General features: G+C 37.9%; 1 protein-coding gene across 1 annotated transcript in view; it reads right to left on the bottom strand.

The window, feature by feature from the left end:
• The window catches only part of TBC1D5 (TBC1 domain family member 5), a 530,534-nt gene that overhangs the window by 43,134 nt on the left and 462,437 nt on the right, over positions 1-24,963 (bottom strand). The window contains exon 19 of the mRNA XM_055321341.1: positions 13,622-13,785. Within this exon, the coding sequence (XP_055177316.1) occupies positions 13,622-13,785 (164 nt within the window). The remainder of the gene's footprint in view (positions 1-13,621; positions 13,786-24,963) is intronic.

The raw sequence follows: 24,963 nt of genomic DNA, 5'->3' as shown, positions 1-24,963 counted from the left end.
TTTTTCCCTCTTTGCTTACACGTGATCAGACCAACTGATGAAACCACCCAGCCAGCACCGGGGCCTCCAGCTGAGTTTCTCATACTATTACTGGCTGGGTAGTACCATCTGTGTGCTTTCCCTTGCTGTTCCTGGCACCAAAAAGTAGGCGTCTGCACAATGGCTGACCCAGATAGAAGGGCCTTTACCAAGGTTGTTTTTCTTACAGCAAAGCTAAATGACCCATGTGAGCATGAAGTGTGCACCCTTATACCACCATTCTCTGGGCTGACTCCCATAATGTCCCATTAAGGACAGCAAAAAATGGCACCCTATAGCAAATCCAAGGAAAGGATCAAGCGTAGGTTAAGAAATACTTTGTTACAATTGGTAAAAGGAAACCAAGCATTGGAATAGCTTTGATGAACACAAACACTATCAATTCTGAGATGCTAGAAAGAGAGAGAGAGAGAGAGAGAGAGAGAGAGAGAGAGAGAGAGAGAGAGAGAAGGAAATAATTCTCTAAGTTACCTGGCTTATTCACATGCCTATCACACTTTGGTTAATTTACTCCTTAAACTAATTTATAAAGACCCTATTTCTCACTATATACAAACAATTGCTGTTTAGTTTTTTTTTTTTTTTTTATGTGGGTTGGTGAGTGTCACCGGGATATGAAGTGACTTTTCAGGCCCTAGGAAAGGTCAGAGTAAAGCCTAATACATCTAAATTCATGCATAGCATGCAAATCCTTCAACAATATTCATTCATAAACATTTACTGAGTGTGAGGCACAATATCTGGCACAGGGGATACTGTGATAGCAACAGAACCCTTATACATGAATATAGGTAGTTGTCTGACAGAGCAAAGGAAGCATTTGCAGATAATCTAAACACTCCTCTTCCCATCTCAAGATGCTGCTTCTGTAGGTTTGAGGAGAGGCTCTGGAATCTGGTGCCTAGGTTGGCCCATAGCTACTTATGGAAAGTGCTTAAAGCTTCTAGAGGGTGGGAAGGAAGACTCCATGGGCCACAAGGTACTTGTGCTGAGACTGGAGGAAACTCGAGGAGTTCAGTAGCCACATAAATAATTCTGGTCAGAAGAAAGAGCAGAGCAGAACAACACAGAGGCATGAGACAGCATGGCTGGTGTGAGGGAACTCTAATAGTTGTGTGTTCCTGAAGGGGTGACAAGGAAATGGAGTGAGGACTGATGATAAGGTTGAAGGCATGAGATCAAGGGCCCTTGTAGGCTGTGCCTTAAAATCACAGGATTTATCCCAGGGAGAAGGAACCCCTGAAGAATTCTGGTGGGTAGATACTGAGGAAGACATTCACTGGGAGCAAGCTAGTGTTCCAAAATACTTGAGATGTATGTGACTATTAATAAAATGGACTTCCTCTAAAATTTCTAATTAACATGATAGTTACTGAACTGAGAACAAAAAATTAATAAAGTATAGTTTTTCTATATCCTCACTCTCCTGGCCCTAACCTATGACATTCAGAAGCTGCATGTCAAACCCAGATTAGAATTAGTTCTGTGATAACGCCTGTTTTGAAAATGTGAATCTCTTCCAACAAGACTGATGGGTTAGGGAACTGAGTATAATGTGAATTTCACGTTTGCTTATGCACAAATATATTCACAGGGAACATCACATGAATGCTGGACACCGCATAACCAGATATTCAGGAATACAGAAAATGCATACGTGCACGCACCTCGCAAATCTGCCAGCTACCTCAGTTGACAGTGTGTGTGATAAGCTACGCCCAGATCCCAAATTCATTCGATTCTAGACAGTCCTCCATCCACTACTTCATGGTAACTCACAAGCTGCAATCTTTCTGAGGTCCATTTCCCCAACCAAGCTTCAGGACTGTATTTATTACAGTATTGATCTATTTGTTAATCATTTCACATGTATAAACCATGCTACCACTTTAACCAGGTTCCTGCCTTTTTTTTTTTTTAAGATTTTATTTATTTATTCATGAGAGACAGACACAGAGAGAGGCAGAGACACAGGCAGAGGGAGAAGCAGGCTCCATGCAGGGAGCCCCGCGTGGGACTCGATCCCGGGTCTCCAGGATCAGGCCCTGGGCTGAAGGCGGCGCTAAACCACGGAGCCACCCGGGCTGCCAGGTTCCTACCTTTTTTTAATGTATCACTGATGAAGTTTTTGAGTGATGTTCTCCAATCCCATTTCCCCATGAGTCCGCTAGTTTTGAATGCATGACTTTGCATAGCATGGTAATTTTGGGGAACATATAAATTGCCTCTAACAGAAATGACTGTTCCGAAGATGACTGTTCATTTGAAGATGAATACGTCATGACAGTCAAATTGATGTATTTTTCCCTAACAGTAACTGCAGAAAAGCTTTAGTTGACAGATCATAGTGGCACTCAATAGGCCTAACAGAACTTTGACTGTAGGGAGGAGTGTGGGTACCACATGTTCATCTCATATCCTCTGCCCCAATAGGTCCCTCCTCTCAAGAAGAAGACATGGTTTATCTTTCTCCTTTAGATGTTGGTGAATAGATATGATGCTGAGAACTGCTATAGCTGTCTCACTTCTCACTTTGCTAAGCAAGGCAGGGCAGGGAGGTGGAAAGAACCTGGGTCCTTGAAGACACTGATGAATTGGTTCTAAACCTTGACAGTTAAATAACCTGGAAAGTTTTTAACAATTACAAAGTCCCATGCTCCACCTAGAGATTCTGATTCAGTACTGCTGTTCCTGACATTTTTCATCAAGCTCTCTAGGTGATTCTAATGCAAACCTAGGAATGAGAAGTCCTTTGGACTTATTTGACCTAATAACTTTCCTTATTATTTGAATCAGTTTGAGTCAGGGTTTCTGTTATATTCAGCTTAAAGCATCCTAAATAATGACACTCTCTTTGGAATGAAATGCAAGGTCCAGTATTTAAAGTCTTTAAATTTCATTAGATCATCTCAGGAATTTAAATCTCAATTCCTGGTAAAACAAAATTAGACCCACTCATTTCCTCGAAAAAAAGGTCTTATGACTGCCAACCTTCAAACCTAATTCTGAAGACAATCATCACAGATATCAAAAAGGAGTTCAGTTATAATTGAGACTGAGAGTTGGTGACTTTGACTACAGACACAGAAAGAAATCAACACTCATTTATCCTGAGCAGTACAATAGGTATTAGTAGTTTTATTACTGTCTAGCTGGATGGCATTAAAGTTTAACTTTTTCTTCGATTTCATTTTCAAAAGTATTATTATTGGTATTTTATGGAATGTGTATCTTTGCATTATTATGAATGAATAAGAGATTCATGGGGACTATATAACTAAATATGCTTCAAATCCAAAAGACTGTCTAGGATCTTGACTGAGAACATCCTGAAATTAAGCAACTTGGCAGCATTTCTCCCTATGTTAAATTAATTGGAACATTATTTTGCATATAAGGCCTCCTTCAATTTGCACTGTGTGGGGTGGGTGTACCTGTGTATGTGGGGTGGGTGTATATGTGTATGTGGGGCAGGTTAATGTTATAATTTTCTAGTTCTTTATGCTTTCTTGTTAATCGGACTCTTGATATATCTGAGGGGACATATTGAAAGAATTCAGGTAAATGTTGCAAACTTCCATGATCTTGTTTACAATTCTGTCTTAACTTTAGGGTGGTGTCCAAGAATTTAAAGGTGTTGATGATCAAGAGGTCAGAGTGATCACCTGAAAGAGACCAATCCTAGATGCCAGTCTGAAAGGCCTTCTGTTGCAGGGGCAAGGTATGCTTGGAATGGGTTTATTTAATAAGATTAGACCATCTTTAAGAGTTTATCAAAGAGACAAAATAAGAAAGATAGGAAACTTTAAAGCAGAACAATAAGAACATCAAAGGTGAAACAATAATTAGGAAATACTACCAGGAAAGCCAGGGGTATATGAAGAAATAAATGGCAGGGGTAGGGAAGGGGAAGTGACGCCTTTCATAACTGCTTTTCCAGTTGAAACATTTTGTTTTGTTCTCTCTTGTTTTCAAATGTAGCCCATATTTTTTAGGGTAAGGCTAATTTGTTCATGGCTTATAAAAATCACTATACTTGGGAGTTACTGCTATTAAAGCTTCTATCTATTGACCTAAGTAACTTTGGAAAATGATGTTCTGACTGGAAATAAGGCTACAGACAGAACTGTACTAAGTGGGTAACAGTTCTGGGGGAAAAGGAGGGAGGGCTCAGCTATAATCTGAAATAAAAAGGAAATTTGGGGATTTGATTGTATTCCAATGATCTACATTTTCAAGACATTTTAAATACTTCAGCTATATTGTAATGTCAGGGCTGAGAAGGGTCTTGCTTATTTTTTTTTTTCATGTATTTTTAAAAGTTGCTTGTGACCAACTGTACTTCACAAGCAGAGAAACACTCCAGGCCAAGGTTAAGCTTATGTGAGCCAAGTTTACTCTTCTAATCAAATACAATTTACAGTGAAGTTAATCACATGCATTTATAATGACAGACATGCTTATTAAGAGGCTTAATAAAGCATGAATGGTGAACCCTCTGTGTAAATGATTATACTTAGTATTCTTATGGTCAAAAGAGTATTTTGATTTTGTTTTTCTCATCTCATTAGCTGTTCATATCAACACTAACATGTATTTTTCTGGTACCATCTATGTTTCTTTCTTTCTTTTTTTTTTTTTTTATCATTATTGCCGCAAAGTAGAAAGGTCAAAAATTTTTCCAACAATTGTGGTTCCCTCTTGGGGCCTCTATTCACTGAAAACATGCTTTTAATTTAATTATGAAAAGTCACCTCTTTTGGGTGCAGGACTTAGCTATTACCTCAGTACAGAGAGGAAGAATGCCCCTTTTCAAGGCAAACACAGCCTCCAGACTTGGGCATGCTGTTCAGTGAACAGAGCAAGGTTGGGTTTTCACACTCATGTGCTCCTTCAGCAGGGCTCTCATGAGCAGTGCACAACCTGCATTACTGAATGCTCTGTAACCCTGCACCTTTCTCTCATGCTGCATATGTGGAGATCCTGGTGTTTACCACCTGCAATACTTCCACATGGATGAATTCCTGACACATGGGCATCTTGGAGCAGAAAGCTGGGAGGGAAAACTGGGAGGGTTTGGGGAAAGAGAGAAGCGGCAGCAAAGGTGCCCAAGCCACCAACTGACCCAGCACTTCTAGTCTGAGGGAAAATCAAAAAGGTGTTTCTTAGCTTTAAGGTTTCGAGGTAAGGAGAAATCGGCCTATCTGATACAGATCTCGCCTTTTGTTCAATAAGTCTAGAGTTCCTAGGATAGGAGCTAAGTCATTCCTCCTGGAATTAAAGTGCAGTCAATTAAACACATAGCTTTCTGAAAAAGTTAACATTGGGTTTCAGAGAGTAAATGATGAGATGCTAGGGACAGAGATTTAAAGGCAGTAAGATGGGACTCCTGGGTGGCTCGGTGGTTGAGCATCTGCCTTTGGCTCAATGCATGATCCTGGGGTCCCAGGATTGAGTCCCCCATCAGGCTCCCTGTGGGGAGTCTGCTCCTCCCTCTGCCTATATCTCTGTCTCTTTCTCTGTGTCTCTCATGAATAAATAAATAAAATCTCTTAAAAAAAATAAAAGGCAGTAAGATGCTATGTAGGAGAGGGTGGTGTTGCCACTGAGGAGTAAGGAGGGGGACAACCTAACTGTCCCCACAGTTTGGCCTCTGGCTTTAGCTGACCATGGACAATTCAAAGTCCTCATCTCTTTCCCTGCTGTGCACATGTGTACTTTAGGACACAAATTACTGCCCCCAAGGCAATGTGGCTTTGAAAGACTAAAAAAATGTCAAGTTTCAAGAAAGGTCATTGGAAGGAAGCAAATGCTATTAATGACACATTTAATTTAGCATAATTCAAACCCACAGGAATTTCTAGCCAGGGATTCTAAATATTTCTGTTTCACTTGAGCTCTTCCCCAACTATTGTCTATGCCTCCTGGGCAGTGTTCAGCACGGGCACAGTCTGGCAAGTTTGCATTTATGGAGATGATGGAGATGAAGACAAATGATGGAGAAGAAGGCACAGCATGAGGGGAATAAGCGTCTCATTTGTTCCCAAGGGCAGCAGCTCACTGTCCTAAATAGGGCAGCATAGTCAAGGTTCAGCACTCCACTTCCTGTGGTTCTGCTTTCATAGGCTCCTCAGCTATTTTGGTTAAAAATAAAGTTACTGAAGCATAAAGATATTAAAACTTGGTTATAAAATCTGTTTACTAAGTTAAATTAAAACTGTCATCCTGTAAGCTGTTGACAACAGAGCTCTTTATGATGCTCTTTTTGATGTTCACATTTCTTCAAGATAGAATTACTGTTTTGGGTAAGGCAAAAAGATGGAAATAGGAGGAAGGATTGCTCCTACAAAGATACATGGCCCACTTTCCCTGATCTTGAGCTGGTCCACTGACAGAAAGGTTGTGAACAAGGTTCATATAACACCTAACGAGTAACTAAATGTTATGCTTCAAATATATGAGTTCATTTTGGCCTTAGATTTAAAATTCCTTAGAAGACAGAAAAACTGCTGATGTCTAAATTCATTTTGTATGTATTTAGGTCAATAAACTATATTAAATAGGACTGTGTTTTAAGTGAGACTGTATTTTAATCCAGTTATCATTAGTATTATTGATCAAACAATGAGAATACAAATATACACTTATGAACTGAAAAAAACTCTATAATTAGACACCCTAGATGTTGTCTTCCAATTCCAAACAGAAGCCGCAAGGAAATACATCACAATCAATACTTTCCACATAATACATGCTCTTAGGAAGTATATATATCACTGACTGAAGAGAAAATTGGGTTATTAGGAAAATTCTGGCCTCCTGGGAATGCCACTGTTCAATTTCTCTCTTCCAACTACCAATCTAACTCAAGCTGCCTAAATATTCACCAATGAAACATTACAACAGAACTGGCTCTTTTCAAAGGCAAATACTTCAGGAAAGGATTAAAGAAATCATTTTGGAAATCAATACTCTAGGGATAATTCATCTATCTATCTGTATAGGTACATCCTTCCACCACCTTTCTGCATGGTCATGGACTTCTCTAAAGTTTCCCTTTACCAGAGACTGATTTTGGAGTGGGTGTGCGATTTCATTCTGGCCAACCAATGAGATGGGAGAAAGAGGGGAAAGCCTGTTGGAGAGCTTCCAAATAGAAACTTTTCTAGATGTTTTGTGTGTTGGGGCGGGGAGATGACAGGATATATATCTGGCTCTGTGACATCCCTCTTGAGAACATGATGGATGTGAGGTGAGAACAAAGCCAAAACCCTGAGGATGGAAAAGTTGGTTGATGTCAATGAACAGCTGAAGTATCTGATTCCAGGTTTGCCAGTCTCAGGACTCTTGTTACTTGAAATAATAAGCAACAGATTTCCTCATTTGAGATAATAATTTTTTTTTATTTTTACCACAAGCAAATTGCTATAATCCCTACCATTTTACATTTTGCTAGAGACTGTAAGAGAGAAGAAAACACCCACAACAGACATTATTGACTGCCTACTCGGGTATCCATCACCACTATCTGTCTTAGGCAGTTGTTGGATTTTCATAAGGGGAAACAATGGTTGCATTTAATGAAAGAAGAAATATGTTTGTGGTTCAAGTCTGATCTCTCACGCAAAGCCTATCTAGATAAAAAACAAAAAACAAACAAAAAAACCCATGATGATCTATCTTCTGAATTCATATTATTTGTGATCTTTACTGCTTCTCTGGCATTAAGCCATATAATGTCTCTCACGTTGATGAGTTATATTCTTATTTAGTTTAATTATTACTTAACATTTGGTGGGTTTCCCTCTCCCCCGATTTTGCCCCAAGCACACTCACTGGGACTACTCTCATATATTTCTTATACAGATATGTCTTAACTTTCAATTCCTAGAACATAACCTGAAGTAGATTTGGTAATGTTCAGGTTGTCCATAGTTTCAGAAGTAAATATATTTAATGTTTAATTTATAATTAAATATTCTGAAAGCAGAAGAGTCTGCTTTCAAATTTGTTTTCCTTCATCTGACACTTTTTGTTATTTTGTTGTCATAAAGAACAGATCAATGAATATTACAAAAATAATTATGTTAGTATAACCATGGCATATGTTCAAATTACCAAAGAGCAATGATGAGTGCATACAGGGGTCACAAAAACAGAGGATGAGTACCCTCGGATGAGCTTGTAGGTGGTGTATACTTCATTACACATCCTGTTTTATGCAGGGATTTCTAGCTTGGACACTTTGATTTCCTATAGTTTAGAGAGGATTCTGAATCATGGATAACTTTGTATCTTTAGACCGGTATGTAATTATCACAAAGCATACCAAAGTGACTTGCAGTTCACCAGGAACTTTAAAAAAAGTTTTAATTGGCTGATGTTCTTAAATATTAGAACTTACACACAAACTAATTTTAGAGCTTTTCTTAGGTTCAGTATTTTCCCTATTCTTGAATGTTAGCAAAGATATTCTTGGAAATGATTTGGCAACAATTGCGGAACATGACTAACAGTGCTAAAACAAGTAAAAAATTACTTAACAGTCAGATGAATGACCAACTAAAATAGATTTCTAGAAAACTAAGTGCTGGATGTCACTTACATTATCATGAAAAATAAAGTATGGAAAATTAAAAGTATCAAAATTCTCAATTTTGTTTTCAAGATTAAAAAGTGAGAGCTTGATTAAACCAGGGTCTGAATTAGGTAAGACCTAAAGGCTCTTTTGGGAAACAAAGTAGAGGGAAAATTGTCTTTGTGAATAAATACAAACCCTCACAACAACACTACTACAGAAAATGACGTAAAGGTCAATTTTTAAAACTTCTCACTAGTTTGCTCATATTTCAGATAGGAAGTAGAATGGTGTCTTTCACAAATATATGGCACAAAGCTTAATTCGTTACCTCTTTTAAAGACTTAGCTGAGTTTTGTATTCTATTATATGGCCAAATCGGGCATTGGCAGGAGTAAATGTGATATATCTTCGTCTAAAGGAGATAGTCTGTGGATTACAGAAAGGCTTTGTATAGTACATTAAAAAACGATACTGAGAAGAAATAGGTTCTATGACTTTATATATGATGCTTGTCCAAAATATGTCACACAGATTGATTTTGAGAATCATTTCTCAATAATGACACTTGAACCACTGTAAGCAGATTTCACCACACTTAGGTTGATAACTAGTACTAGATTATTTTGTTTTAATGTCTGTTTTCAACTGCTATTTTAACCTTTTGCTAACTGATATCAACAATTTCTTGATCTTGGACCATTTTAACAGATAATGGAGTCTTGAAATCTGTAAGGTACATATAGCTTAAGGCACTGGGGATCCAAAGAGAGAGGTATCTTTCCTTTAATTTCTGGCTACTTGCTTATGTGAGAAACTCATAATGATGATATTAATGAAAAACAATTTTGAACTTTTTTGAAGACATGGAATATCCCTGTGTCATACCCAAATGAAAGTAAACTAGGCATAGAGATGGGAGGTGCCCAGTAATGGGCTCTAGTGCCAGGAGAGTGGGCAGGGGCAGCGGTGGTATGTGGCTCCCACTGGAGAATGGTTCCTAGCTACGGGCCTGAACATTTTCCAACAGTGTACCATTAGGCTATGATAAGCAACAATCTCAGCATAAATCAACAAAGGTTATTTTTCACTCATACTTCATGTTTATCATGAGTTGACAGAGGTTAAGAGAGATGAGGAATATCTTGTAGTTGCAATACATACGTATCACTTCCCCTTACAACTCACTGGACAGAACTGGTCATGTGACTCTGACAGCTCATGGGAGACAAGAAGGTGCGATCCTACCAAGTGCCTTAGAAAGGGGGAGACCTAGAATTATCTGGCAAAGAGCACTGACTACCTTATTTCATAAAATAATAAGATAACCTACTGAAAAATGAGGAGCTTTCTCTCGAAAACTTCTGCCTACTTACTTCCCACAGTTAGAAAATATATTAAATTTTGAATAATAATTTTACATCCTGTTTCTTGGTACATAACAGGTCTACATAGAGAATTAGACTTACTCTATATCTATTTTTGTCTGACTTCTCAGTTTTAAGTTACAGTTATCACCATAAAGAAAGTAATTAATTGGTGTTGTAGACTAATCCATATGCCACCAAAATATGATAGAATGCAAATGAAACATGTCTCCATATGCCTTTTTCATTTGTTATTCCTTATTCTGGTTCTTCAGAGACATGTTCTTTGTATAGGCAGATATCTCTTCTAATTTATTATGCCAATACATTCTGGTTTTGTTGTGATTTTTAGTTATTATTTTTAATCTAAGTTATATATATAACACTTTGAAGAGTCAAATGGTCCTATAAGGCCTGTTATGAAAAACGGTTCACACAGCCCCACCCTCTACTTCCTGCTCTCCAGACAGAACTCCTTTCAATTCTTTTACCCATTTTTTGTCTCAATATCTCTAGCTTATATTGCTATCTCTTGATTTTTTCTAGAGTATTACACACTTATACTGACCATACCACCTGCTCACTACCCTCCCCCATGCAAAGACACAGTTCCCACACCCCATCTTCTCTACAGAATTTTATCATACTTTAAAAGATTTTATTTATTCATTTATTTATTTGAGAGAGAGAGAGAGAGAGAGAGAGAGAGAGAGAGAGAGAGAATGAGAGAGACTATGAATCTGAAGCAGGCTCTGTTCAACACAACAGAGAGATGATGACCTGAGCCAAAACCAAGACAAAACCAAGAGTCAGATACTCAACTTGAACCACCCAGGTGTCGTCCCCATGATTCTGAGTAGATTAATAGCCAATAGGCTTTCAGTATAATGTCTATGTAAATTCTAGTCATGGCTCAGTTACAAGGCTTATCATAACCTTTTTTTTTCTTTTTCTGACACCGTTTTCCTTTGGAGTTACAAATCATCCTGTGTTTTAATGGCTTAGTTGTTAATAAAATTAACATTAATTCAAACCCCAACTTTCTCCTAGTTTAAATCTCTTAACTTGTTCAAATAGTTCTTCCCCAAATGGCATCTTTTTGGAGAAAACTTTGTAGAACCTTCTGACTTGCTCCAACTTGAGTTGGCTGCTGCTCTCTGGACCTGTTAAATTAGCTGTACTCTGCTTAGTGTTGGGATCTCCCTGTGTTATCATTCTGAGGAATCTTTTTGTCTTGCTCTGGATGCTTTATTTCCTTTTTCTCAGGTTTTCCCCATCCTCAGTGATGTCCTCGTTTTTATAGATCACATCCTCCAGAAGATTCTAAGAATGGGAGTAAGTTATTTGAATCGTGAATATCTCAAAGTGGATATCTGAATCGTGAATATCTAACCTCACACTAAATTACTTTGGCTAGGTATTGAATTGAGGCTGAAAGTAATTTTCTCTTAGAACTTTAAAGGTATTTCTCAAACTGCCTTGCTTCTGGTGCTCCTATGAGAAATTCGTAGCTATTTTAATTCCTGATCCTTTGTTGGAAATCTTTCTTTTCCCTCAACACTACAAGTTTGGAGGATATCTCTTTGTTCTCAGAGTTCTGACCTTTTTCAGTGATGTATCTGGGTGTGGGTTTATTTTTGTTTGTGTGGGCCTTTCTATGGACTTTTTTGATCTGAAAACTCAGGCCTTTCATTAGTGGAACATTTAATTAATTGTATTTTTTATTATCTCCTTTCATTTTCTGTTTTCTTTCTAGAATTTCTGTTTTTCAAGTTTTGAACCTCTTAGGTTTGTTCTCTAATTTTCTTCCATTTTTCTATCTTACTTTCCATTTCTGTCTTGTATTCTGTTCTCTTGGGAGAGTTCCTCAATTTTATCAATTCCAAACTCTTCTATTGAGCTTTACATTTTAAATATCATATTTGGATTTCTAATAGCTTTTGTTGTTATTATTTTTTTTTCTAAAGTGTTCTTCACCTGCATAAACTGTTTTCTTCCAGTTACTTTTTTCTATTTGCTTTTGCTGGTCTTTAACTAACGGATGCTTTCTTCAACTATCTGGTGATCCCTGGCTGTCTTGCTCATGTAAAGTAGTGTGAACTAAAAACTAAGTGAAAGGTCTGTGTTTGGACAGAGCTATGAAGGTTGGGCTCACTGTAAAGTGAACCAGCTGTTTCCCTGGAGAACCCCTAAGGTCAGTATATTTGTAGGACTGTTACAAAAATTTATAACTTTTGTGTGAAGAAAATTCTTCTCATCTCCTTCCTGAGAGGATATATATACTGGTATTCTGGGAAGCAAGTGTGGTGAGACTTGGGGATCTCAGATTTAGTATTTAAATATACTCATCATTCTTTTTCCAGTAAGGTGTACTAAAATGTACCTGACCTCTCTGTCCAGAGACATTCTGTTTTACACTTTCCAGAGTGCTGCCAGAGTGGGAAAGGGAATCTAATTGCTTCCTTTTTTTTATTTTGTTTTAATTCTAATACAGTTAATATACAGTGTTATATTAGTTTCAGGTGTACAATTCAGCAGTTTCAGTTCCATACATTACCCGGGACTCATCAAGACAAGTGCCCTCCTTGACCCAATCACTTATTTCACCCATCCTTCTATTTCCTGAAGAGCAAGTTCCAACTTCACTCCTTTATAGTTCCTGAACTTCTAGAGGACTTTACAATCTAAGTCAAGTTATTTCTTAGTTTTTACCTACTGCTGACAGCATTTAAAAGTTTTTTCTTTAAAAAAAATTTTTTTTTTATTCAATCATGAGAGATACAGAGACAGAGAGAGAGAGGCAGCGACACAGGCAGAGGGAGAAGCAGGCTCCATGCAGGGAGCCTGACATGGGACTTGATCCCAGGACTCCAGGATCACGCCCTGGGCCAAAGGCAAACGCTAAACCACTGAGCCACCCAGGGATGTTGTTTCTAATTTAGAACTGTTTCAGTAATAGCTAGATCCTTTCCTGTTATATGTGCATCTTCTTCCAGTGGGCAGATGGATTCTTCATACTAGAATATTAGATGTTGAATTACCTCTAAGATGTGGTTACTAAATGTTTTATTTTTTGTGAAGTTGGCTTAAAAACAATTTTAGACACAACCAGATTTTTAAAGTGGTTGATATGCTTTATGTATAGTTTTCTGAACAATGTACACAGAGGATCTTAGAGAGTAGCTATCAATTTATCATCATTTAAGTGTAATTTGTATAACTTTAAAACAAGTGGTAAAGTAATTATTTTTACTTTTCATGAAATAAAACTGAAAATACACCTTGCTTTGTTTTATAAGTGTCTTAACCTATTCTTTGATAACACTACTTGTTACATTAAAAAATAATAATAACACAGACTTTGACAGAATAGCATTTGCAGAGACAAAAGGACTAAGATTTGGTTTTCGACATATTTTAAACTGATGCTGCTTTTTTCCCCCAGTATGATGCAGACTGTGGCCTTAAAATATCACTAAGTTAGAATAATAAAATTAAAATATTTTGATGAAATTCTTTGCTTTAGTTTATAGACCAATTAAGAGCTTTACAAAACCCAGTACCGAAGAAGTTTTAACAAATGCAGCACGCTAGGGGAAACTGAAGGATGAAAGAAAAAGTGTCCTTATATACTTACAGATTCTTTTCTGCCCATAGTTTTGCTGTGTGAGCGGGAACGGGAGATGTTGCTGAAGAAGGAATCCTTTTTAGTAGCAGATGAAGGTGGGGAGCCAGTGAATTCTCTTCCTCCAGGCAAACTTTCAGTGCTTGGGGAGGAACTGATAGTTTTAGAACTTTGTCCTGTAAGAAAAAGTAAGAGGCAATAATGAAACACTGGATTTTTTCACTCAGCTACTTTATTCACTGTCTTTAATAAAGGATCAATTATTATACTTCTTTGTTCACATCAACATAGGGACACTGTGGAGTTATTAAATGCAAGCATTTTTATGTATCAGAATAGCTGCCAAGTTTTTAAAACAATGAAGTGCCCCTATGCATTTTCACATGTAATTTATGCTACAATAGTCCGAGTGTTGCACACATATAAAAAAACTAAAGGTTTGATTTTTTAGAAATCACAGGTTAGATAAAGGGATTTTCCCTCACTAAAGGAATCATCCTTAGGGACTGTATGTAGAAACTATTATACTATATATTACATTAGTATTGAAAAAAACCTAAGTCCTTCAGCAATTTTTCAAAAGAGAGCTTTCCCTTTTATTAACTGCAGAACAGATATATAGCTCCTGCAGCTTATGGTAGAAGCATCTGTAAAAATGGGACAAGGGGCTGACTCACAGGGCCTTCCTCTTTCTAGGCTGGTTCTTATATCAGAGTGGGTGCATCTGTGATCCCTGCATCTATTACTCTGCCTAGCAGAAGACCTTTTCAGAGATGAAACTAAGTCAGCTCCTGTTAGAATCTATCTCTGAATTATCAAGTCCCAAATTAGTGGCAGTATTGATAAAGTACTTATCAATACAGAAATTAGCTTACTAACATTTTTGTTCCTTTTGGGAACACAAACATTTTGACCTTAAGAAAATGGAGTCACCAGAACATGTCCCCAAATGGGATGATGGAGTATTTCTGGAAATCGAAAGGAAGAGCCTAGGGACCAGAAACAGTTTTGCCTTAAGACAGAAGGACTATCAGACTTTCCTGCCCTTTTCAGGCCTCACACACAGAGAACAGGACAACACTGGTGTGGCACACTGGGCAAGTGAATGAAACATTCCATTACCCAGGCTTCACCTAGACAGTTCCCAGGGTAAGGAGTCAGTATTCTCAACAAGCTTGTAGCCCAGAAGCTGTACAGAGGTTCTGAAGCTCTCTACAAACCTTTTCAAGCTTTTAACTGATAAGAAAACATCAATCACTTCTTTTGTTAAAAGAAATGAAAACTTAAAACCTGCTTTCAGAGGCACATTCTTAAATATATTGTTGTGGTGCCCTGTCCAAGTCCCCCCTTCTGGACAAAGACATTTAGTCTCCCAGCCACTGGGACTGTTGACTGATGACGGTTCTTAGAAATTCCTCTCTGCATACAGCCCTCAACTGAAGAGATCTGCTCTAAGGTCGTCCTTTCCCCAGGGATTAGCCCCAACTAGTGACTGGTTGGGAATGGCAGAAGATAAAGGCTGGCTTTCCTGCCCCAAGGTGGATGACTCTGAAGGGCCATCCCAGCCCCAGAGGTTCCAGCAGCCACTGCAAAGCAGTTCAACTCCTCCTTCAGCTCAACGCTACTCCTTTCATTCCCCAGAAGCTGACCTTGATGGCACACGCCCACCCCCAACAGCTTCCTTCCCCAACAGACCCAGAAGTCTTTGTCTTAGTTTATTTCTCAGAAATTCTGACTCATGACAATTATTTAGAATTATTTTAGATTGCAGGCATTTTAAAATATACTAAATAAAGATAAAATACTTTGGCCACCTCAGGCATGCACATATTCTTTCATTCATAACCAAACACCAGGGAACAAGCCTCATGCAGATGGATCTTATGAAATGCCTACAGAAACTCTGTCCAGCACTAATGATGAGGGATGACCACAACAGGAACTTTTAAAAAGCTCCTAAAATAGCAGTCCAAGGGAAATAGAGACTTGTATGTATACTAACTAACCTAAAATCCCAGGTGATACAAACAAGAAATGTCAACAACAGTATTCTGGAAGCACAAAAAGGGGAATATCTGATCTTGTTTTAGGCAATGAGAGGTGTGTGCCCCATCTTAAAACCTGAAGAGCAGGTGGTGGTGGTGGTAGTGGTGGTGGCAGCTCAGGAAGGGTCATTTTTGGCAGAGAATGCAGCATTTATCAAGGCAATTGGTAAATGCTACTGGGAACATCTAGCTCTATCAGAGCCTAACTGAATCCCTTCGAGCTTCCTGCCATCCATATGTACTTGAAAATGACACCAATACTAGTGTAAAATAAGCTTAAGTCCAACAGAATGCTTCTTTTTCATTTGATGATTATTTTAATGGCTTTCCGGGGATGGAGAGAATCAAATAAATTCTTTCTGAAAGTTGCTGGCACCCTAAATGTGAGCTTATTTTCCCTCTTGGTCATCCAGTCCTTGGAGGAGGGAGAAAAAAAGGGAAGATGAGGATCTAAATAGGGCCAGGGAGATCACAAAGAGCACTTTGTTGTCATGCTAAGGGGTCTGTCTGGACTTGCTCTTGTCTGTAGTTGATGGGAGATACTACAGATTTTAAGGAGGAAAGTATCATGAGGATTATAGGAGCTTGGTTGAGTCAGGCATCTCCTGTACCTGCCCATACAAGAGATTATAAGGGCTTAACTGAAGGACCATCATGTGATAGATTTCAGAGATGTTTACAAAGCAGAATTCCTCAAACCAGTACCTGCTGGCTCTGCTGCACCTAAGCTTCAGGCTAAGCCTAGTGGATATCTAGTTGTGGGGCCTTGAACAATTCACTGACCATCTATACATGAGACATCTACCTCATACATGCTTTGCATCCCAAGTGGGTGACGTGCATAAAAGGCTCAGTGTGGCTGAGCATATGAGACAATATGCTAAGTATACAGTAGACATGAACCATTACTAGCACAGTGGTGGCTTCCAAATCTAGAGCAGAGAGAGTTTAACATGAAATATAGCAGGTTGCAGATTTGCTAGCACTCTCTCTCATTAGGACTATTCTTACGTTGGCTGCACCTCCCACAGACTTTAGTGCTAGCTCTAAGCACAGGACTGCCACATATGACATACAGAAGACTGCCTTGTGGGATGGCTGGAATCCAGGACCTCCTCTACTGCTCTGCTTGTTAAGATGCATATGCCCTGGTGTGAGCTGCATCTGTACAGAAGGAGGAGCTTTCTCTAAAGTGCACAAAGGTGCTATCTGGACTAAATATGGGTGTGTCTAGGTCTATTAAATCTTTCCTTCATTTTATTTTCCTCTCTGAAACATTCAATAAAAGTTTTGTGTCCCATGTGCTACATGTCAGTGGAGGCTATTTGTCACAAGCCCAAGCTGACTGAATGGGCTTCAAAGGCATCATGGAGAGCCTTCACCACAGAGTGGCTGGGAGGGAGGAAAGGGGGTAGGGGAGGAAATATTAATGGAGCGTCATGAATAATATTTTTGTGATTTTCTTATTTAACTCGATGGGAAATAGGAAGAGGGGCTGGGGCATATTCCTAAATAGACGGGTAGAACCCCTGTAAATCTGAGACCAGCTGGAGGAGTTGGACACGGGACGCCCAAAGACAAAGGCCTGGCAAATCCAGTGCTGTGACCACAGAAAGGGGATCACCTTGACTTTTCTCAATGCTTCAGGAGAAAATGAGATATATCTGGCCCCTCTCTGGTGATATTTTGTTACTTCACAGACTTGAATGACAGACAGCAAGAAGACTGATGTTTACACATTAAAAATATAGATCTTGGTGTCATATGACAGTGAATGGAAGCAAACTATCTGAAGTCCCTGGAATAGAGCTTGACCAGAGAGTCTAAGCATTGCTGGATGTTCCCACATGCAAACATGCAGTTACAGAATATCAGAAGTAATTATTAAAAAAGAAAAGATAGAGATGCTGAGTTGGTTCTTTCCTAATCTGATTCTAAAACCCAGAGGTATTTGAAAAAAACACATAATAGGGCCATCATCATCACCACTACCACCTGAGCAGATAGCACTCTTGAGTCCTTACTGTGGGACAGGTGCTGTGGTAACTTTCAATAACTAGCCTTAAAGCAGCTGTTCTTTTTTTATTTTTTATTTTTTCTCTTCCCAGATATGAGGGTATGTGATTCCCCTAGGTCATCCAGCAAGGCAGTGATGGGGGCAGAATTCAAACCCAGACACAACTCCAGAGTCCCTACTGGGTAAAACTGTACCACCCTGCTCCCCTAATAAGGGCTATGCCAGGCGGGCTATAGTACATGTGACCTAAAATTACAGAAGAATGGAATGAGGCCTTTTGAAAGTAAAGGGACAGAACATAATGGAACTGTTTGTCTTGCTTCACGACCATCATTTCTCATCAAGCAGAGTGGCCAACATAGGGTCATTCGCGAGGATAGTTTTTGGTTTCTCAGTGTCTCTTCTCACTCCTGTAATAGCTCTTCTTCTGTTTGTTTGTTTTTTCTTATCATTACTATGTCCTACTCTAGTTAATTTGGCCTCTCTTTTTGTTATTCTACCAATTTGTTGCTTGTCATCTGCACTGGGGCATTTCTGTTAGTGCTTTGTTCTTGAAGGTCCAGAGGGAAATCATCTCCAGACATATGAGCTGTTATTGTGCTAATGTGACTTACGTGTTATTTCTCCATTTATAACATACTTTTTTTCCTAGAAGAATTACAAAAACCTAACAATGGTTACTCTTAGGGAAATGGGTTGGCAGAAACAAGTGGGAGGAGTAGAGAGAGGATTTTTTTCTATGTAATGGCTTTAATTGAGATGGTATAATGTTTTATGTGTTTTAGTTTTAAGAGTGTCAACAGTTGGGGTGCCTGGGTAGCTCAGTTGGTTAAACTCCTGACTCTTGATTTCAGCTCAGGTCATGAACTCAGGGTTGTGAGATGGAGCCTCGTGTGGGGCTCCACGCTGGGCATGGCATGGAGCTTGCACGGGACTCTCTCTTGCGCCCTCTTCCCTGTACCTCTTACCTTCTCTCTCAAAAAAAAAAAAAAAAATGTCAGCAGTGTTTATCTGGTTACGGAGAGTTTTGACCTTTTTCTTTTTTCTTTTTAAAACAACCTGACAAATGTTATACAATGATATTTATGTGTGCAGGTATATATGTATATTCATATCTGCAACATAAATAGGTATACACAAGTATAAATATTAAAAACACTTATGGCAATAAATTAAGAAATCTAAATTTCTTTCCTAATGGTCCATTAAGTGATAATACTTATATACTTCTGTTGTTGGAAATTCTAAATTCTCTTTGGAAGTAATATCTGTGTGTGTGCATATACATGTATATGTATGTGTGTGGTATGTGTGTACCCATATTTTAAAGCTTGTGATTCCTAAATATCTCTTGAAAAAAAAGTTCCTGGGGTAGGTGGGCAATTTCCAAAAACAATTTTCAAGAATCTCTTTAAGTCTTTAAAAAAAAATTCTCCTTTTGGCACATATTTTATGACTACAACCTGGCACTGAGAGATGTAAAATGGAACTTTCCAATAATTTCCAAAAACTATTTATTGACTTAAATTGTGGGTTTTCATTTTATTGTCAGTGTTTTTCTTAAAAAAAAAAAAAGCCTATACAATTTTATGTTTAAAAGGAAAGATACAAATACATAATCTCATGAAAAAATATAATCAAAGAATCATTGGAAGTATTGATATTTACTTCATTTCTTGAAATATACTCCATTACTTTGAAAAAAAGATACTGGAGTCTAAATGATAATTTTATTTCCCTTACAAGTCTATCTACTCTTAAAATATTATAACGGGAGGCGATAACGGGTGTGGTACCCCTGATGAAGTTCTCCCAACTTCTGATATTACTGGTCCTATTAAGCATAGATTGTTAGAAAGTTTTTTGTTGCCACTACTAACTATTTTGGTTGACTTTTACTTCCCCTTCCTTTCTGACACTCTGCAGGAAGTATATTGAGGAAAACACAAAGTGACTTCTCCAAATTATAGAGGTATTGTCTCATTTTCTTATCATCATTGTCACAATTATCACCACAGATTGAAGCTTTTTACTTGGGCTTCATGAAAGCAGCTGGAGCCTTCCCTATCAGGCTGATACAATCTCTGTCAGGCATGGCAGGAAGGAGGAATTATGAACTGGGTATCTAGAAAAAGAGGTGGTTCCTGACAGTATGCCTGCCTGGGCCATCTAATGCACAGGCCTCATGAGGCCCAAGCAACCTGAGAACGCTGAAGGGAAAACCAGGGACCAATGAGAATAGAGTCTGGCACACAGTAAGCACCAAAAAATGCCTGGTGAATAAATGAATAAGATGATTCTACCTATATAACACAAGTGATCTGAACAAAAAAATATAACATCCCTCTTTAAGATGCTATTATAAAAGCAATTGTTCCTGTGGCTCTGGTCTGTAGGAAAAAAAATGGACAGAGCAATAGCAGAGAAGCATAAGTCAGAGTAAGCCAGTCTTTAGCTTTCTCCTTCCATAGATATAAACTGAGATTCCATAGCCAAAGATCTACTTTGTAGTAAACTAACTTTTAAAAGTTAGCAAACTAACTGAGATGCCAAAAAAACATTAAAAGTTGCCTGGGGAGGGGGCTCAGATTTTTTTTAAAGATTTTTTATTTGTTTGCACAGGTAGAGAGGCAAAGGAGAGACAGACTCCTGGCTGAGCAGCGAGCACAACACAGGGCTGGATCTCAAGACCCTAAGATCATGACCTAAGCCAAAGGCAGACACTAAACCAATTGAGCCACCCAGGCACTCCTTGGGGAACTTGGATTTTAATTTTAGGAAGCAAATTGAAGTCCTGTGAATTCTTATCAGATGATCACAGTAATATTCATTTAAGCATAATAACGGACAAGATTTAAGAGAAATCATCTGGAGATTGTCTTTTCTTTTGTCCACCCTAATGTATCCCTTTATTATATAGATCTCTTAGACACCAAAAGAGTAAACAGCAGCTCTTCATCGAATTCCCAGGCTCAAAAAACCCTTAAAAGTCAACTGGCTCAATTACCTGAATATAGCCAGAAACAGTACCTGTGAAAAATAACTATATAGAAGAAAGATCATATGCTTCTATTGCCACAGTATTTTTTAAAGGATTTTATTTATTTATTCATGAGAGACACAGAGAGAGAGAGGCAGAGAGGCAGAGGGAGAGGCACAGGCAGAGGGAGAAGCAGATTCCATGCAGGGAGCCCGACGTGGAACTTGATCCCAGGTCTCCAAGATTAGGCCCTGGGCTGAAGGCAGTGCTGAATGGCTGAGCCACCGGGCTGCACCACAGTATTTTTTTTTTTAAAGAAGTTAAGCCAATATACCACTCATCCTCCTAATCACAATGTATTATTTTCTGTTAATTTATTAAAAAGCACAGATATTATGAAGATATCATTACTAGTCTTTTATTTTTTAAAAAAGGTTTCATTCATTTTATTTGAGAGAGAGAGCACGCATGTGCAAGCAAAGGCACAAGTAGGAGGGGGGAGCAGACTCCTTGCTGAGCAGGGAGCCCAACAGAGGGCTTGATCCCAGAACCCTGGGATCATGACCTGAGCTGAAGACAGACACTTACCTGACTGAGCCACCCATGTGTCCCTAGAACAGTATTTTAATACTAGTAGCATGATTATATTATGTGAATATTTTAAATTAAGGAAAGTGTGGTTGTGAATTTTAATTAATACTGCTATCTTTTAAATCTGAATTTGAATGGGAAATTCTTAGACTTCCCCTTAATACAGAAATGCTCTCTATAACATATTTATCTAAAAGATTATATAATAGAAGATTAATGCAGCAACTTTAATATTTATACATTTAAAAATGTACACAGGAGGTGCTCAATGTGAATTACTATTATTTTGTACTCCTGAAACCTTTTGTCTAGATTTTTAACAAATGGTATGGTATCTAAATGTGATCTTTTTATTTTAAATCATTGCCAATTACTATACACAGAGATCTGTCGCACGGGACTTTGATTCTGTTAATATGATTCATAATACAAAACCTGTACTTTTTTTTTAAATACAAAGCTTGTATTTAAACAATTCTTTCAAAGTCAAGTTGTAATTCTTTTAGGTAAAATATAGTAAGTATTTCTGGCTAATTAATAACATGCATACACATAGCATGTAAGGCATCTCTTAGAATTGATTTGTTAAATACTGTCACAGAGCACCTATGCAACAAAAAGAACACCTCAGTCTGACCTTCCAAATAAAATGTAGTGTTAAAATAATCACAAAATATAGAGTGACCGTATTTTGAAAGAAAAGAGACTGGTGCAAACTTCATAGAAAACCCACATCACAGCCAGATTTGGCATCACCAGATGACATGAGAGGGGACTTTTGTTCTGAACAACAGTGCCACTCAGTGGCTGAACAATGGTAGTGAACTGATCAAGAGTATGAATGGAGGGTGGGCAAAAAGAAAAATGGAATTTTGGAGTAGGCAATGAGAATACTGCAGGCAAAGAGATAAACTACGTTGCCATGGTAACTGTACCTTGGAGGTCAGTTAGAGTCTGGACAGGAACAGAAACCTGAGCATCGCTTCCTGTAACTACATCGCCTGGATTTCATAAGAAAAAATAATTAGATTTCATAAAAAGGAAAAAAAATCAACTTTACTTTTTTCATACTTAATACTTTTATCAGTCTAATTAGTAAAAGTACAGCAAAATAAAATACAATCTCAGAAAAGTTAATATAAAGTATTTTTTAAAGGCAATAATTTTTAAAAAGTGTTCCCTAAAAAGTTTAGTGCGTGTTTTTCTTCAAGAAAACAAAACAAAACAAAAAAGAAGTTGCCCCTAGTCTAAAGCAGAGGAAAAATTGAGCGACCAAAAGATCCTGCTGAGATTTCATTATGCTAGAAACAGTAGTGTGGTATAACATTTTCTTTCTTTAAAAAAACTCTTAACCCAAAAATAAGTTATATGCATTTATTAAATAGGCATTCTTTTGAAACTGATTTTCTCCTGTAACAGAGAGAAGTTATTTTTAATTAAACTTGAAAACAATTTCTTCAATGATAAGATAAATACCTAAACAAGCTCTAATTTCATAGTAAAGTATTGAAAAGATTTAGTGAGTTACCACATGTGCTTACAAATGTCAACATATAAAAATAAATCTGTGAACTGCACACCCTTTAAACCTGATATACTTATTATAGGCAAGATTTCATTCACAAATTGGACCTATGGTAAATGCTCAAAAAGAAGTGTTCGACTTCGAAGGAAATGGGGAGAAAGGGAGTGCGTTTTAAAAGTGCAGGAAAGAAAGGAAAAGGAGCACAACTGGAAATTCTGTGAGGAACTTGAGGTGCACTCCCATTGACAAGGAAGACTTTCTGTTCTCAGATTTCCTTCAGGATGACCAAGTTCAACATCAGGCACGGTCACTGTCAACAGAATAAGCCTCTCAGCATCTGAAGGCCTAGCCTACTTTGAAATTAACAAACTAAAAACCAAGCCTTCTTAAAAGATACTGTATTTTCCATATTTGATAATGTAGGATTAATAGACTTCCTTCCTTTGTAGCTTTTACAATAGTAAAAAATCAATTTCTGATTTATGTATCACACCCTCAGTGCCTTGACCACTTGCTATAATTGTAATTGACAGCACAGACAGCTCATCTGGAAATTACTGGTTTGTAATCATATTGTCCCCATCAATTAACATTACACATATTTTGAGATACACACACACACACACACACACACTCACATACATATCTGTATCTCCTGTGACTGAAATAAAATCTATAAATAGGTACATACTCCAAACAGCAATAAGCAGCTTTTAGTGGAATTTATCAGGTTCCTGAATTTTCATAATATTGTTAACTCTCTGTTCACTGATAAATGGAGTATCTACTTTATATATATTTGAAGGATATTTTCAATTCTATTTTGAATTGAAATTGAAAAAGCAGCTACTTTTCTCTGCTGCTTCTGGATCACCTATTAGTGTATAATTAGGGATTGAAAACTTGTTTTAATATTAAATACCACCAGAAAATTTGGAGGAACATTTGTGCTCCCTCTTCTTTCTTTCACAACCCTGCTCCCAACACATACATAAACAACAGTTTGCGTTTCCAGCACCATATATGTGAAATTTGGGTTTTCCATACAACCATTCCCCTATATAATCACAAATAACCGGGAGTCAACTAACCTAAGAAGATTCTATTCTAAGCTGTTTCCATTTTTAGAAACAATCATTTTTCAAAGCAACTTCCAAATTTTCCAGCAGAGTACGCTAAAAAGGCTAATATGTTCTTTCTCCTCAAAGGCACCAGGTAGGCAACCTTTGAACCTCAGAAGAGTGTTCTGAGACAGTCAGAAGCCACATTCCAACACAAGCCTCCAGACAGGCTACAGATTGTGCTCACCAATCTCTGGGATCAGGTGATGCACTTGCAGATTTGTCACTGTCACAGCACAGCAGGATACTTGTAGGAAACACCAGCATAAAGACCCAATGCTGGAGAAGTATTTTTCCTTGTAGAGTTAACAAATCCATCTTGATAGCTGTTTGGAGCTGGGAGGCTCCCCTGAGAGAAGTCCAAACCTTTTACTTCAGGGTGAGGAAACAAGTGGTCAGAAGGGTTCAGGACTGTGCTTACAGTTAAATATTTTGTGAGTGAGTCAATGAGAGAAGAGCAGCAGCCTACACTGACTTCTACTTGTGTCAACTGTTCTTTTTGCCTTTTACTCTGTTTCATTCAAACTTTAATGCAGGGAGGGGCATTAGCAGGAACAGTTATCCTTGAGATGAAGGTAGACAAGCTTTTCATGATTGACATGAGAAGAATGAACCAGAAATAAAAAGAAGAGTTGCCAAACAAGGAGACTTTCTCTCAGCACAGGGATCAGTTACAAAATGCCCTAGTGATACTCATGTTCCAAATACTTTGCTTAAGTGCTCTGCTGTCTCCTTTCAACTGGGGACTTCGTTTTCATCAATTGTTCCATCCTCATGCACTTCCTTTCTCACTTACTGTGATATTAATACTTGACATTTCCTTAGAGATACAACTTTATACTTCTACTGTCATTTGGCTTGGTTCCTCAGAAAATTTAAGCTATAGCATTAAGAGATTCTCTGACTCATTTGCCTGCCATCAGTTAGAATTACTACAGACTATGGTTTGTTATCAAAGCAATACTGAAATCATATTTGGTTAGAACAATAAAACAGTACATTAAGAAATATATAAAATAACATTCATTTCCATTCTGAAAGTGGGCATGTCTCCTGGTATTAAAATACATTTACA

This window comes from Nyctereutes procyonoides, unplaced genomic scaffold, assembly GCF_905146905.1.
Source record: "Nyctereutes procyonoides isolate TBG_1078 unplaced genomic scaffold, NYPRO_anot_genome, whole genome shotgun sequence".
In the NCBI taxonomy this organism is placed as follows: domain Eukaryota; kingdom Metazoa; phylum Chordata; class Mammalia; order Carnivora; family Canidae; genus Nyctereutes; species Nyctereutes procyonoides.
This window is presented reverse-complemented; position numbering and strand designations above follow the sequence as displayed.